Here is a 16,844-nt window from a genome sequence, read left to right as displayed (position 1 = left end):
AAAATTATAATCTAAAGACCCTATTGTTCTAACTCCTCAAAACAATATTCTTAGGTATAAATTGATAAAAGCGTTGAGTTGAAAATAACAAAAAACTGATCAACATTTCACATTCAATACTATCATAATATGACCCTAAATTAATAACATTTTATTGTTTCAGTTTTAAAATAATTATATTTTGAATCTCATACTAAATTCTTATTTTATACTTAAAAAAACTAATTAGAATCATACTACATATAATACATATTTTATTTTGTAAAAAGCACCAAAAAATATTTGTTGAAATAAGTAAATGCTTTTTTCAAAATTAAAAATCTTTTTAAAATAATTGTTTATTTTATTATGAAATCTAAGCACTATAGATTACAGATTTTAATGAAAAATAAGCAGAGTAATAGTAAGTTTAATGTTATGTACAACTGAGAACTGGATGATTGTACTGATCCGGCTTCAGTCTCTTCAGTTAGTATAATTGTGGCCCCGGGACTTAGATCGAAAAAATCTGCTGTTAATATTGATTTTCTAAGAATATTAAAAAAAAAAAATATCATTACATAAAACATGTATATTATCCTATATTATGGTATAGGTAGTATATAAGATTGCTATAATTAATTTATGAATACAAATAAATTATTATGTACTAACCCAGTGTCAAAATTCGAGTTTACTGATCCAACAACAACAGTTAAAGAATCTTTTAAATTTGATATTTTGTCTGATAAACGTACACGCTGTGTATAATTTGTATCCATGTTGATAAGTAACGTGTAATTCTCATGTCCTGGTAAAAATCTGTAAAATTGTATAAAATCATTTTTAATATTAGTATATTTCTAACAACGCGTACATTGTTTAAAGATAAATGTATGAATGCCATATTCATATAATAAATACAAATTTAACCTCACAATAAGTATCATAAATGAAAATAGGAAAAATTCAAGAGTAAAATAAATACTATATAGTTTTAGGCCTTTCTTTTTTTCAATCAACCAGTTAATAAACAATATATAAAATACTTGCAAAATAATAAACAATTGATTTATATTCCTTCCGTAGGCAAATTTGCATTTACAGTGTCAATGCAGGATTAAATGAATTAATATAACACTAACACAATTACGAAACAAGTCAATTTCATATTATATAACATTTCAGACTAAATACAAATTGCGTAGCGTTGTATTACTAAAAATATTTATCATTGGATATTTCTTAAAATTATTATTCAGACAATCAAATGAAGTATTTTAGTGAATTTATATTTTTTGTCACAAATAGATCGAAATTGCGAATTTAAATGAATCCCCTACGTTTTGTCGTTAATTATATGGACGATGGTGAATAGTTCGGTGCTCAAAGAATATTGTAGTCATATAATTTTAAACTTAATTGTTAACTTCTATCATCGTATTGTATGCTCAGAGAATGGTGCAATAATGGGCACTACTCTAGCTCCCCTAGTTAGTTTCCTGACTAAAATTTTGTTTTTGTTGTTCTAGTTTTATATTTAATTATAAATTAACTTATGCATTAGTCATTACTAATTTATGTTAAAAAATCTGATAAGATAATAGTTGTAGGTCTCCACAATTATAACAATTTCTGCACCAACATGCATATACCTAATAAGTTATATACTCGTTCGAAATTTTTGTAAAATTTTGTTTTGAAATTTCTATTATACGGAGAATTCAACAAAAACGTTGCAATTTTTAGTTACGTCCATTTTTTATTCAGTCATTAATGTAAAAAAAACTTCAAAAAAATGCTAACGATAACAATTATAAAAATAGTTAAATTTTGTCGTATAATAACTTAAAATTATTAAAATTATTCAACAAAAAAATTATATTAGTTCGGGAGCTAAATTAGATATATCGAGCATTGCTTATTTACCTGTTCAAAACAAACACTGTATCGTTAAAAATATTAGTTGCCAACCCTCCTCTTTTAAACGTTTCAGTCTGCCGTAATTTCGATACTGATTTGAAAAAGTTCAAATAACTTTTAGGATCGGAGCTTTCAGATTTCACATTTCTCGTGACATAATCTGGGTGTACTGCAACCCACGGTTCATGCGTTCCATCAGAGAACCCTAAATAATATAGGCAACGTATTATTCAATTATTAATGTACAAAAACTGTCAAAACAATTTTTTTTTAATATTATCATTTTTTTCTTATTATAGACATTCACATAATATTTTGATCTATGTATTCCTTACCATAGCAAGTATAATTAAATAATTTTAAATATTTTAGTAATATTTTAAAACGTACAAATAACAAAATTCTATTTTAATACCTACAAGATTGTTATTTTTCATTAGGTAGGATTTATAAATAATTTAGTAGAAAAAAAGATATATTTAGATTGTCCATAATAGCTACATGTACCTATGTGGCTATACATACTCCTCAACTACCGACAAAATTTTTGAATGTATATTTTAGATTATGGGAGAAATGAGAAAACTATGCAAAATAAGTCGCCCAAATGTTTTTTTCAATATTGTTATATAATAACTCTGAGTGTGCCAATAAATGAACAAAATATTCATGTGACTTACCTACTTTGTAATATATTGGCTTCCAATAACTATCACAAATGACAAAGTTCAATGTTTATACATTTCACTTTAAACAATTGCTTGTATTTTAGGTGTGGCTATAATAAGGTAGACTATGGTGTCCAGACCATTGTCACATTATTGTGGATTTCGATACGTGTTACTATTTAATAAACTCGTATTGGGCTAATTAATCATATTTATACCTTTCTGCGAGGTTTGCTTTCACATTTTAAGTGTAAATAATTTTGAGTGTAGACATTTTTTTTTCTAACCTAACCTATTGTACAAACTGTATTCAATTTAAACTTAATCATGATGAATTAAAATTATATGTTAACTACTGCATTTCAAAAATGTTAAGACTTGTAACAAGCATAAAAACCAACATATCGTTAAAAATCGACGTAAAATTATAGTGTTTGTATCTTAAAATATTGTAAAATATGTCAATTCACTCAAATATTAAAACAAACAATGTAACAACACAACATTGGTTCTGACAACACTTACCGGTGTAACTTCCACTTTAAAATATTAAACTAATTTACGGCTACAATGCTACATAGATATAAGATGTTATTTGAAATCGTAGTGAGTGTATTTTTGACACGTCTTGACTATAAAACCACTATAATAGGTACCTACCCGCGTATTTCGTGTCGTCCCACTGCATGGGTCCTCTTGCATAATTAATTCTATCTGGTAAGTTTTCCATTCCGATTTCTCCACCATACAGAACTATGGATACACCCGGTAGAAATAAGGACAAGGCGTTAAGTCCATCAATTAATTCTGTACCGTAAAAAGTAGGAAATCTTGGATGGTCGTGGTTTTGGAACTAAATTATTGCATTGAAACAGAATTAAAATAATATTAAGAGCCATAAATAACGCATACAAGTTGATATTATTTTAAAGAAAACACTACATTTTTTTGATATATATGAAAAATAATTAAAATTTAAAGTTTTTAAAATTAATTAAAAAATATATTCATAATTAATAACCGCGGAAATGTCGACATTCAATAGAAAGTGGTGTGAATAAGGTGGTACAAATAGTTATTAGAATCAACCATTTACAAATACGTAACTGATGATGATAAAAATGTATTATCATGTTCAAAAAAAGTCTCATAATACATTTTATACATCTCTATGCTAAAAAGCATCACGAATTTAATTGTATATAGGCACCTCGTACATATACCTGGTACAATTTAAAATTAGTTAAAAATGTATAGTATTTAAAAATAAAAGAGTAATGTACATTTTATGTAAGCAATTATTATTATTGTTATTAGCATTTATTATAATAATACATTTTACCACTGAATTAAATGTTGATCCAAATGGCATTTTAGTTATCCATTCTTCTATTGCTCTCTGAAAACCTTCCGGAGTACTATTATGATCTTCCATTAAATTAAAATTTGTTGGTACTTCAGCTCCGCTAGTGTAATACTTATATAAAATACTGTGATTACTGTATGATTCAGTCATTATTATCCTGAAAGAAGTATTTAATTAAAACTATAATGACATTATTAACTATTAGAACCTAAATGTATAGTTAGTAATTTGTAGCAATAATTAATCATACATATTGTGTAGTTTGTAGACTTTAAAATCCATTCCGAATATTTATAATGGCTAAGTTTACATGTATGCTATTTAAGATTTCTTTAATTACGGTGGATGTTTTTTTCATGTTTACTCTCAGTAATACACCCTTCATACACACTATATATTATTATCTACCCTAAACATTAGTTTCACAGTGATAGTGACTTGGTAAAAGACATTTTACTTAGCAAATAATTGTCTCAGTTCATACAAATATAAGAAAACCAATTCCATATAGGGCATATTTAATATACAAAAATCATGATTCAAAAAACTATTAAAGTTTTCGAAAATATTTTTTTTACTTAATTTTAATTAATTAAAAAACAAAAAAGGGAATGATTTAAAATCGATGTATGAAAATTGAATTTTAGAAGATAAGTTAATATGGTATTAGTATTTAAAATTTTAAAGTAATGATAAGAGGAGTGGTTTGGTGTGGTACCCCCTAAAATGGTGGTCACGTGTTCCACTCATCAAAACTTTTAACTCACCATAACAATATATAAAGGTGAACAAGTCAGTACTGCGTATATTTGTATACGCTATACGTATAATAATATATTACTTTAATCTATATTATTTGATTTCATTAAAACATGAGTCCACATACCCAGGTATATAAAAATGTATATAATACTAGAAATAGTTCAAGTAGAAAACCTGGTTTAAAGTTATAACTATATTATAACAATAAAATGATTTCTCAAACCTTGTACGATGATCTTTTTGTTTAAATTCATCTAGTAATAAATGCCATTCTTTAATCAAATCATATACTTCATCTTGGTCTATTGTATAAATATGATCTAAATTAATGTAATCAACTTCTGGATTATTATTTTTTAATTTTGGTTCGTCTTTCAATGATTCGCTTTCGTATACATGTTTTAACGCATCTATTCGAATACCATCAATTCCTAATTCTAACCAATAGTTCAAAATATTCTTCATTTCTTCGTGAACTTTTTCGTTACGAAAGTTTAAATCTGGTAAATTTTTAATAAACTGAGTGAAATAAAACTGTTTGCGAGTATTATGCCAAACCCAAGAACTGGCGTTATCACAAATCATTTGCTAAAAAAAATTAAACATTAATTAATAAAACATGTATAATTGCTATTAGAGATGAGCCAAACTGTTCGATGTTTGAAAAATTGAACCGAATTTATTTAGGTGTTTGGTTTGAGTTAAAAGTAGACCCTAGTTCTAAAAAAACACACCCAACTCAATTTGAACAAAAAGTTAGAAATTTAATATTCAATCCGAACTCCAAAAAAAAATTGGAACACGTCATTTTTAAATTATTTATATAATATTATGTAACTACATAATTAGTTGAAATTTAATTTAAACATTCATTGAATTTATACATTTACAAGGGGTGGCAGAGCAACAAAAAATTAATTTCTGGTAGAAAATATTCTGAATATGGCTTTAACGTAAGTATAATATAATATATTACTATATAATTATATGGTACAATCCTAATATAATATTTAAATGTACAAGATGATTTGATTAAACACTTAAATACTCTGCATAAATTAAAATTCATACATTACCCAGTTATTGGGAACAATGGGAGTTATAGTGTTATTTTTTATCACTTCCGCTTGATTTTTTGCATCTTTCCAAATATAGTAATCTGCGTAACGAGTATCTTTATTGACAGACCTTTTAAACCAAATGTGTTTATCACTGGTATGATTAGGTACAAAGTCCATTATAACTTTTAAATCTAAAACATTATTATTTTGTATTATATTTAGATATAATTATAATTGAGTTTGGTTCAATAATATATTGACGTGTTGTTATGTGTAATACATTGTTCACCCACTTTTTGAATGTGCAGCGTTTAAAAGATCTTTAAAATCATCAACTGTACCAAAAACATTTTCTACTTCTAGATAATTGGATATGTCGTAACCACCAGATTCTAAAGGTGATTCGAAAAATGGCGTTATCCAAATTGCGGTTACCCCTAGATCGACGAGGTAATCCAATTTTTGAGTTATTCCTGATAGCAAAAAACTATTTGTTTAACCAAATACGAATAAATATCAGTTACAATTTGTAATACCTTTAAAATCGCCCGATCCATCACCATCTGAATCCTTGAATGACAACGGGAATATTTCGTAAATTATAGAATTTTGCCACCAATCCAATTCACCAATTGGTCGTACTATTACTTTACAATACGTTAATTGTATGCAAGTAATCAACAAAAAAGTCCAACGCATCATTGTTATCACCTATGACTATCTCAAAACAATACAGTAATACTGAAATGGCTTGAAATATATGTTTCAAAATGATTTCAACATTACTACTACTCGTATTTATATAGGAAATATCCAAAGTAGAAAATAATTATTTGTTATACTTATCTAGGTAATTATAAAATATCTCATATAATACTAAATTAAATATATAAAATTGGTTTAAAAGTTAATACAGACATTTTTATTGCCTCGTTAATAGAACTATTGCATTCAAAATAAATGATAAAAATCGTAAATACTTAATATTGGTTCTACATTATCTTCTCTGCTAATAAAACTAATCATAGTTTGTTAATCCACTGTATGTTCCATAACTCTGAATTAATAGATTGTATTATTTTTAGTTGTGCCATTAAATATAAGTTAGGTAAATAATAAAATAATAATTTACATTGTTATCTTTTTTTTTTTTTTTAAAATTGTTGTGGCTTATAAATTTAAAGCAGCTAACAGTTTTGAAGCTGTAATTGAAGTTCAAACTTTGTGAAATAAAAATTAAGAATTAATAAATGATTATAAAATTAGAATTAGAACATATATAATGACAGATTAGCTATATTCAATACATATATTTTGGTATGGTTTTAAAAAAATGAAGAAATTTCCTCATATGCTGGCAGCATAATTCAATATTGTATATAAAGCAATATCAATTTGATGGTTTTGTAGGTCCCACTTTAATTCAAAGCCTCGTGTAAGGTTGGCGCAAGTTTCTAAATAATAGCATCACTAATAAACATTTTTCCTTTAAAAATATCTAGGCATTAATTTTATCCAATCATTGAACTTTGATTATTGAACCATTATAATATCACCATTGATAAAGGTACGAGTATTTAAGTTCGGGATTTTAAAATCCAACAGTTGAAGTATACTAGTTGTCATAGTATTTGAGAGTTAATTCGGTTAATTGTAGAATATGGAGAGGTAGTATGAAATTTTTACTATGCTAACGATGAATTATAATTAGGATAGACTGTGCCCAAAATAAGTTCCTTTCTTTATTGGCAAGTTTTTCCAGATAGATCTTTCTAGCCATGATATAGTGTGCATTGAGAATACCGATTATATTGAAAAGTACTTTGAAATTTCTTCTTTCAAAAATAACTCGATATTATACTTTATAACCAGAAATCTCTTTCGAAGTTAAGATCAATGCATTTTTTCTACGAAAAAATGAAACGAGTAAGAGTTTTCTAGGTATACAAAAATTGGACAAGAAAGTATCCGATCTTCTGTACAATTGTAAGAGTTAAGTGCTTCATCATTGAGTACCCATCCAAGGTCTTTGTAACGGATGGGTTAAATTCGAATACAATGATAAATCATCTCAAAAAAACGATTCTGATCGATAACTGTTTGTTAGAGTATATCACTCAGAAATAAGTAGGTATACATATTTATTATTTTATGACAATATATTATTTTTTTTTTTTGAATTAAGGTTTCAATTACCAAGGTCATTAATCTGACTTTTGGTACTGTTTGAGGGGAACGGTTGGTCGGAACGCGTTTGTATGTGTGGTGAGGGTGTGTTGCTAAAAACCCGGATGGTCACCCATCCGAGTGCTAGCAACGACTGCCGGTACGTACGCTCAGAGCGTTGCTGCAGGTTGAGCATACGACTGCGCCTCACCAAGCCATGGCAATATATTTTTAATGCTATTTTAGTAATTTATGAACCTATTAAGAGGACGTGATACCTGCGTCCGCTGCTGCATGTGTTGTCTCTGTCTTACAAGTGCGTAACATAGCAAATTTTACGCTCAGCACAACACGTGTAGCTCCGTTAGTTAAACAATTAGTGCGAATTGACCTCTTATAAAATCTAAAGGTAAGATTATTTTCTAGTCAACCTCATAGGTTTTTTATTATGTTTTAATTTTAACGCGAATTATGAGTATTTTAAAATTGTAAATTTTTTATACATCTTAAAATACTTATAACTCGCGTTAAAATAAAAATATAATAAAAAGCCTACGAGGTTGCCTAGATAATAATCTTACCTTTAGATTTTATAAGAAGTCAATTAGCTTTAATTTTTAAATTAACGAAGCTACACGTGTTCTGCTGAGTGTACAATTTGCTATGTTACGCATTTGTAGGACGGAGACAACACAATATGCGAGTATCACGTCCCCTTAATATTTTGTTATTTATTATATTATGCAAGTTTCCCTCAGTTTGTGTCACCCGAACTTAATGATAAGGACATGTAATTAAGACTTATTAATAACAATGCAAATAAAATTGATACTATAATATATATTTACAGTTGTTTACAATATGTTTCTGTTCAATTATTATGGATTTAAATAATGCTAATGCAAGAAGTGTGCTTTGTTTATAGCCGTTTTAATACAATTGTATGACTGTTTACATATTTTAGTTTTTTTTTTACGTCATCGGCCGTGTGAGGATTAACGTTTGTGTCGTCAGCTAGTCGTTTAAAATATGATTTGAAGTGTTTGAAAAAATTGTTTGTTTATTTTCTGGTATACTCGGTTATTGTATGTAAATTGAAGTTTTTATGGAGATCTTCATTACGAATAAATCATGGAGTATTTGATATTATCCTCAGAACTTTTTATTGAAAGACTTGCATTTTGTTTATGTGAGTTATAGCACAATTGTATAAAATAATAATAAGAGCAGGGTTTGCTTATATCAAATATTTTAGAGAATATAACTTTAGTTATAGGGTAATCGTATGTTGAATTTATTTTGGCCGAAAACATAACATTTATTATATAGTTAATATTCAATTATTTTAATATTATGTATTATTAATTATATCATATATTATTGTTATTAGCTTTTGACTCAATACCGACTTGCCGTGGAGCAGTGATAATAGATTCATGCTATAAGTAGGCTATAGTTTAAAATGTATCTAAATAGTTTGAAAATGGCGTTTTTATTTTTTGTTAATTTATATTACAACAATAAAATATAATGATATACGAGAGTCATAATATAAAATTTCGAGTCTTTACCATAATTCATTTTATACCTACCTAAAACAAAAATATCAAAAAAATCAATTCAGTCTACAACTGGTTTTGTGTAAAAGTCCCTTTTTTCTCATTGTCGTTTCTAAAAGTATAGAGAATTTCAACAGATTTCACAATTTCTCAATGTTGGCGGTCTAAACCAGTGGTTCTCAACCCATGTGCCGCGAGATCGACTAGGTGTACCACAAGAAATGTCATACATGTATAGGCACGTGGCGATAACTATTACCTCTGGCGAAGTTGCCGAAGTTGCTATGGTTGTCAAGTGTGTGAGTGATGTGCCGTGAAAACTTGTAATGTACAATAGTGTGCCGTGAACAAAAAATATCGAGAACCATTGATTTAAACATTTGTTCTACAAAACCTGTATAAATTCAAAAAAAAGCACATCGTTGAAAAATTAGTACATTCAAAATGTATGAGAAATTAATTTATTATAATTTATTATAATTAATTATATTATTCTGAATATTTGATACATTTGCCATCTATTTCCACAACGATTGTGTTATTATAATATTATATCTTAATAGTTAAGTTTTATTAGTGTATAGTGTATACATATTATGCATTAGTAAACGAGATATGATTGTTTAAAATCAAGAACAGACCATTGTTTTAATTTATTGCTTTATTATATTATAAAGTGTTACAATCTATTGTCTGGAGGTACCAATCACGTGCTAACATATAGGAACTTATAAGTTATATTGTGCCATAAAAAAAAATATCTAACAATACAATTTTGTAGTATGTTATTTATTTATATACGTATTACAAAGTTATAAATTTGTTATGATTAGAAACTACTCGCTTAACTATACTACACTAATAATATTATAATTAACCCTAATAATTGTGCCTTAAAATATTTATCAGATTTAAACTATATTAACAGTGATTAAAATATTAAATTATTTTTTTTAGTATAGATTTATTTTATGTTAACTTAAAAATTCAATTCAGTTTTTATTTTTAAAAACCGTAATGTTTCAGTTAAATAGTAAAATTATTTAGCAAAATAATGATTATTATCCAAGTTGTTCTTTCTCCTAACCTAAGAATCTTCATTTTTTGAAGTGAGCCTTTATATAGTTACTAAAATAAAATTATAATTATTGTACTACAAGACAGTATTATTATTAGGTACTTAAGTACTCTAAAAGTATTGAGGTAGGTATCTCGAAACGAACATAGTTGAACTTGAACTACAAAGTTCATCTATATTGTACAAAATATTTTTTTATTTTATAAAACACTCTTAGTGTAAGATAAAATAGATTCTTTGACTAGTATTTCAAATAATATAGTATTAATTGAGATAATTCATAAAAAAATTTAATTCTTTTCAATTCTTAGGTAATAGTTAGTGATTTTATTATTGACATTTTCAAATATTCTGAAATTGCGTATTCAACATTTGTTCAGTGTTATCTCTTTGAATTTTAAGTGTACTATTCGATCGTTTTAATGTCAACAATGATTCACACTTTGATGATATCTAAACATGCCCAGTCGGAAGTAAATACTACATTTAACATATTTACTGTAGGTAAAAATTTAGATATTTTAAACATGACTCTTGATAGCTATGTTTTTTTGAAAACTAAAATTCGACGAAAAGTTCTAAATAAATAAATATAAGAGTACATACTTAGCAGATTAAAATGTATGGTAATTATTAGTATTTTAAAACAAAATATAATTGAATGCATTCTCAAATTAAATAATTCTGAGTTGGGTTTTTATAAATTTGATTAATGTAATAATATAGAACATAAAAAGGTACAAAATTAAAATAAAAGATACAAAATAGATTTCCTTATATTTACTTTGAAATAAAACATAATTAGCATGACGAAATGTCTACATTTTCATATTATAATAGTTTTCGTTTTTAAACATTTTTTTTTTTTTGATAGAGAGAGATAGAGATAAATTGTTTTTAATCCATCAGGAAACAATAGAATCCATAATCTTGGGTACAAAATACATTTCAAAATGCATATAATGTAAGGTACCTATAAATTGATTTTCGCGTTCAAAACCACCCCTATTGTGTAAATCCACGAGAAAAATAATATTTAAGACAACATAATGAGGATACCATATAGTATTATACCGGAGTATAGAAAATATTGCACAAAAGAACAAAATCCAATTATAAAGGAATAAAGGAATTGTATGAAATTATATTAAAATTACTATATTGTAACTAAAATTAAACTCAGATAAAATACTCGGAAAAACTATATAACATTTCACTTGTATTGAATATTTTAAAAACCCACCCGGCTTCCTTAAAAAAAAATTAATAATAATAAAATAATAATTATTATAGTGACAGAATACGGAAACAAAGTATTTGGCACTAGTCTTGCTTCTCTCGTCCGGCCCCGGTCCGTATTTTATTATTGTTTTCTATCTGAAAACAATGGTGAAACAACACATATTTAGAAGGCTGCATTGAATGTGAACTTAGAAAGGTTTACAATACTGTTCGTAAGTTAGATTATTCAAATTTTATGTGCCGAATAATAAATTATGACTAATAATAAAGTTTGTTGAATATGGAGTAATAAATAATATCACATGATATTTTATGCTTGTGACCTATTAAATTACCATAAATTAAAATATTAAAATACAATTTACTAAAAATTGGGTTAATGATCAATAATATTTCAATACAATTTAAATGTTTGAACTCTTGAAGTTAATATACGATTATACAGACAAATGTCTGATCCAACTCTCTAACTGTGATTGAATCAAGCAATTATATTAAAACTTGGACTGAACATTCTGATCCGAGATAAAAACAATTGTTTGAACTTAAAATGTTAAAAGGTTTCAAGATTGTCCAGATTTTGGTCAGTACAAAAGTTTTTTTTAAACACTATTTTTCCAAAATTCAGTATAACCGATTAAATATCAACTAACAACAAAGAATACTAAAAACATATAAAAGTATACACTTATAAAAATAATTATTAATTGTCAATCAATATCTATATGTATAAATGAACGTTTTTTTATTAGTTCGTGTTCTAATATTGAATAATTGATTAATAATATTGGGTTTGAAATAAAAATATTTTTTTTAAACAGCTCAGTTCCAAGGAATTTTTTTTATCATAATATATTTTTTTTTAAAAACCATTAAATTCGAAAATGATTAAAATGAATTATTAATTTCATTTTTGTAGAGGTTAGATTTTGTTCATTATTTTTAACTTTTGCACTGAGTTATATTTTGTATTTAAAAATGTATATTTGACTACTTACCTAATAGTTTTATAATTAATAAAGAATAATAAAAAAAATTCAAATTAATTTTAATTTAGTCTAATTGGTTATTAGTATTATTTTATTCAAGCCATCACCCTTAGACTACACAGCACAGTTGTAAGGACTTTGAGTAGTTGGTATAAAGCGCGCTTATAAACAATAGTTATCTTAATATTAATTAGTTTGTCTGTAGTAGTTCCCATAATATTAAAAAAGCAGTAGTTACCAATAACACCTAGGTACTGTTTCTGAAAATTATTGTCCATCACTTCCCAATTAATTTTAAATATGTTTCGTTGCTATAATAATATTAATATCATGGTAGTTTTTTAATTTTCCTTTTTTTCCACGGGTTTTTGAAAGAGCCACCCATTTTAACCGGAAGTGAATATTCGTCCCGGGCAAATCGTATGCGGCATTCAAATCCTGTACACGAAAGGCAGCGGTGGGGTTTTGGGCACAGCGAAAACGGGGCGGGAGACGTAAAATAAAAACAAATGAGCAATTATTATTCATAGCTCAGGCTTAGGGGAAATCCTTATCCGGTTCACTGCTGGCTGCGCACCACCGGGTGGGCAGAAAGGCCTAGATTTATGTTTGCAGCGTTTTTTCGGTGTCAAATTGTATCCTACGCCTGTAACGTTATGTTATTATAATATAATATATGTAATATCAGCAGCGCTTGGGTGCCCGGGCTCGGTATTTATTTATTACACGTCGTAATAACTGCGAGTCGCGCACGACCATTTTGTGTTCTGCAGACTGAAATTATTTTATATTTAATATTATCACGACGATCACGTGTGTAGTAGGTAGTTATAATCGTTGGCGAAAATTCCACGAAAGATATGCACTTGGGCGGGTGGTATACCAACATCGGAACTTATTCTAAAACCTCATACAACACTCACAAAAGTGTTTGTCTTGAACGCCCAAGTAACAATATTGATGTTTGCCTTATATATTTCTTCAGCAGTATTTTTTTGTTATTGTTTATCTTGAGTATGTAATTTGGACCAAAAAACCAAAAAAAAAATATATATTTGATTGGCGCAATCTTGTATTTACAAATACTGTGATGTGCGCCACTTTAAGAAAATTAATGATGATTGTTTTTGAAACATATTCATGTTAAATTGTATTTGATTCATAGATCAAGTTAGTTTTAATAGAAACATTTCTAGACAAATAATAAAGTAAAATAAAAAATGTAAAATATTTGTAATTGTTTTTGCATACGTACTTGTATATAAATGAGTAATATTTCAGTTAACAATCAAATATTATGAAAAAATAATATAATTTATTGTCCAATCATTCAATCGTCCATTCATTTACTAGCATATAACAGTCCATGCTATACTTTATTCTCGTTGGATACGGTAAAACCAATATAAGCTCGGTATATTTATCAGGTACATTGGAGCAATCGAAACTGAAAATGTGATTCAGATTACTGGAAATTACATGATGCTTTTTATATTTTGACTCGGATTGCGAGACGTACTAAAATCGGCTCAATATGCCATCTCCATATTTATCGTATCTATACACTTACAACCGATTTTGGATATTTGCGTCTGTGGTTATGATATGCGCACAACTCATCGTGACAATTTTGAATCATATTTTTACTATCACATGCACGTCACAGCGCTTGACTTCCGATTCCAACGGGTGATTCCAGGCGTCTCCTCCTGAACGTAGACGATACCACTCGTCTCTGGCAATAATCGAAGACAAGTATCACTCAAATGTGTCTTTTTGTGTGCAGGCATATAGGTTGTAATTGCCATTTAAAGCTGAAAGATTATTTACAAAATGCATGCGAAAGATAACGTCTAAAGTTTCAATAAAATAAGTCGGTTTCAAAGTAAAGTGGTACCACTTTAAACTTATTTATTACATTTTAAGCATTACCTATTCAATATGAGTGACTGCAAATTCTAATATACTATTTCGTATTATATACACACACTATTTTTCATGAAAAAACTCTGATGTTGGCATGTGACGCTTGGCAATAATATAAATTAAATAACTATTTGAAAAATATCTCTAAATTTTCATTACATGTACTTTGGAATACCTATACAATTACATTTTAGTCAGATTAATAGATCATCATTGGGACTGAAGTTAGTCATTTCAGAGATAAAGATATAACGAATGAACTCTAACGAGAATAAAAAGAAAAAACAGTATATTTACTAAAATATCGATAAGATTTAAATGTATATAACATGGCAACACATGGCTATTTATTTGACAAATTTTTGCAATATACATAGCTGCTGAAAAGTTGATATAGTTGTCACATTTAAATCACATAGTTAATAATTCGATTATAATTGTAATGAACAAAATCGATAGTTGTGGAGTCCTAAAAAATAAGTTTCCTTTTAAATTTACCGTTTAAAAAATGTCAGTTATGTCATTTAATAAAATTATCGTGTTATAGAATCTTAAAGTTTTTTATTTAGTTTCATAAAAAAAAAAAATGTTAATTTATTTGAACTACTTCGGAGTTCAAAACTCATAATTGTTTAGTTGACAGTGTACACTTTGACCACATAAATGACTCAAAGTATTTATACCCATATTTTTTCAAGATTAAAAAAAAAAAGATGTGATTAATAATTTTAAAATGTGTGAAAATTATTTATTGAGAAATACAAAACAAAAATAATTAAATGAACATTGTTGGAGTTTCATTAAAAAATAGTGTTCTAAACAAATCGATTCCAAAATAATTAAATATTTTTATTACGGTACGTTATATTGCAGCCTAGCGTATAGGGTACTAAAATCAAATTACCGAAACTAATATTTATCATGATTTGTTATATGCGAGATTGCAAAATATGCAAGAATACTTTTTTTTCGAACTTGACAATTCTTCGGTTCTTATACATAATTAAATTTTAATATTTTTATGTGGAATCGATTTAATAATTAGTATTAATTCATCAAAGTCATGATGGTGTTTTTTATTTTATTTTTTTGGTATTATTTTTAGATTAATGAATTCGAAGCAAATACAATTTTCGGCACTTCATAGAAAATAACATGCAAAATTAACAGTTATAAAAAATGTTAGCACTTAAGACTTTATATTTTTCAATAACATTAAAGATTAATTCACTCGTATTGTTTTAAAAGGTACAAAGCACATAGTAGGTATAAAATGTTACAATAATTTGTGCTTCATAGATAAAGCATGATATTTTATAATGTTGATTTAGTATAATATTGTAGCAACACAACTACTCGAGTTTAATTAGTTTTTTTCTTATGTACCATGACGGTGAATAACGAAATCATATTACCTATTTTTCGTATTATTATTATAATATGTAAGGTAATTGAAAATTGTTTTATTGTAGATACTGTCAAACAATTACAAGTTTATCGAAGGTTTCTATTCGCTTACTGATCACGCACAACTGCCCAAGAAACGTATTGGTTAATAAGACACGTCCGGACGGATACGAAATATGTAAACAATACGACGTGACGTGACACCAACTTAATTGAGTTGGTTAAATTGTGATAATTTGTTCATCCGTCAAATGCGTGTTGTAAATCATACGAATCAGCTGATATTGTAAACTGGTTTACAATAGATATTATACATTTATACGGCATACGATATCAATGCGTTACATTGTACGTCTTGATTTTCAAATCACACTATTTTGGTTACCAAATATTGTCCATTTATTCAAATTCCTGTGTTTCAGATATTTTTGTAGTTCGTAATATTATAAAAAATGTGTATAATATAAATATAATATAAACCGAGTTATCCATTTAACTCCTATGAATTTAATACCATAAGGCATAAATACCTTGTTATTAAATCAATAATTAAGTTGACGCTTTGTTTTCCTATACATTAACTATATTCTAGGATATCTTTATGTTCCAGTCGTCCAGAACCTATTCCCGAATAAAACTACCGATAGTTACACGCTCCATATTAGTAAGGTCACTAAATATGTAACAGCTAACACCATGTTCATCAATTTTGAAACAG

General features: G+C 27.2%; 1 protein-coding gene and 1 long non-coding RNA gene across 2 annotated transcripts; both read right to left on the bottom strand.

Annotated features, from left to right (window-relative positions):
* Positions 1 to 320: 320 nt before the first annotated feature.
* On the bottom strand, positions 321 to 6,546 carry LOC111039505 (maltase 1-like). Its single transcript, XM_022323037.1, has 9 exons — positions 6,296 to 6,546; positions 6,053 to 6,232; positions 5,775 to 5,950; positions 4,922 to 5,286; positions 3,913 to 4,093; positions 3,231 to 3,423; positions 1,909 to 2,107; positions 655 to 801; positions 321 to 528 (listed from the first exon to the last, which is right to left on the bottom strand). Exons 1-9 carry the CDS (start codon positions 6,459 to 6,461, stop codon positions 363 to 365), a joined length of 1,773 nt encoding a protein of 590 aa, XP_022178729.1. The 5' UTR covers positions 6,462 to 6,546; the 3' UTR covers positions 321 to 362.
* A 4,885-nt stretch (positions 6,547 to 11,431) lies between these two features.
* Positions 11,432 to 15,457, bottom strand: LOC111039504. The gene is made up of 4 exons (XR_002605104.1): positions 14,726 to 15,457; positions 14,364 to 14,607; positions 14,049 to 14,240; positions 11,432 to 11,939 (listed from the first exon to the last, which is right to left on the bottom strand). It is a non-coding gene; the product is annotated as an uncharacterized LOC111039504 (long non-coding RNA).
* Positions 15,458 to 16,844: the final 1,387 nt, after the last annotated feature.

This window comes from Myzus persicae, unplaced genomic scaffold, assembly GCF_001856785.1.
Source record: "Myzus persicae strain clone G006 unplaced genomic scaffold, MPER_G0061.0, whole genome shotgun sequence".
Classification (NCBI taxonomy): domain Eukaryota; kingdom Metazoa; phylum Arthropoda; class Insecta; order Hemiptera; family Aphididae; genus Myzus; species Myzus persicae.
The sequence above is the reverse complement of the archived record's forward strand: the minus strand, read 5'-3'. Positions and strand labels throughout refer to the sequence as shown.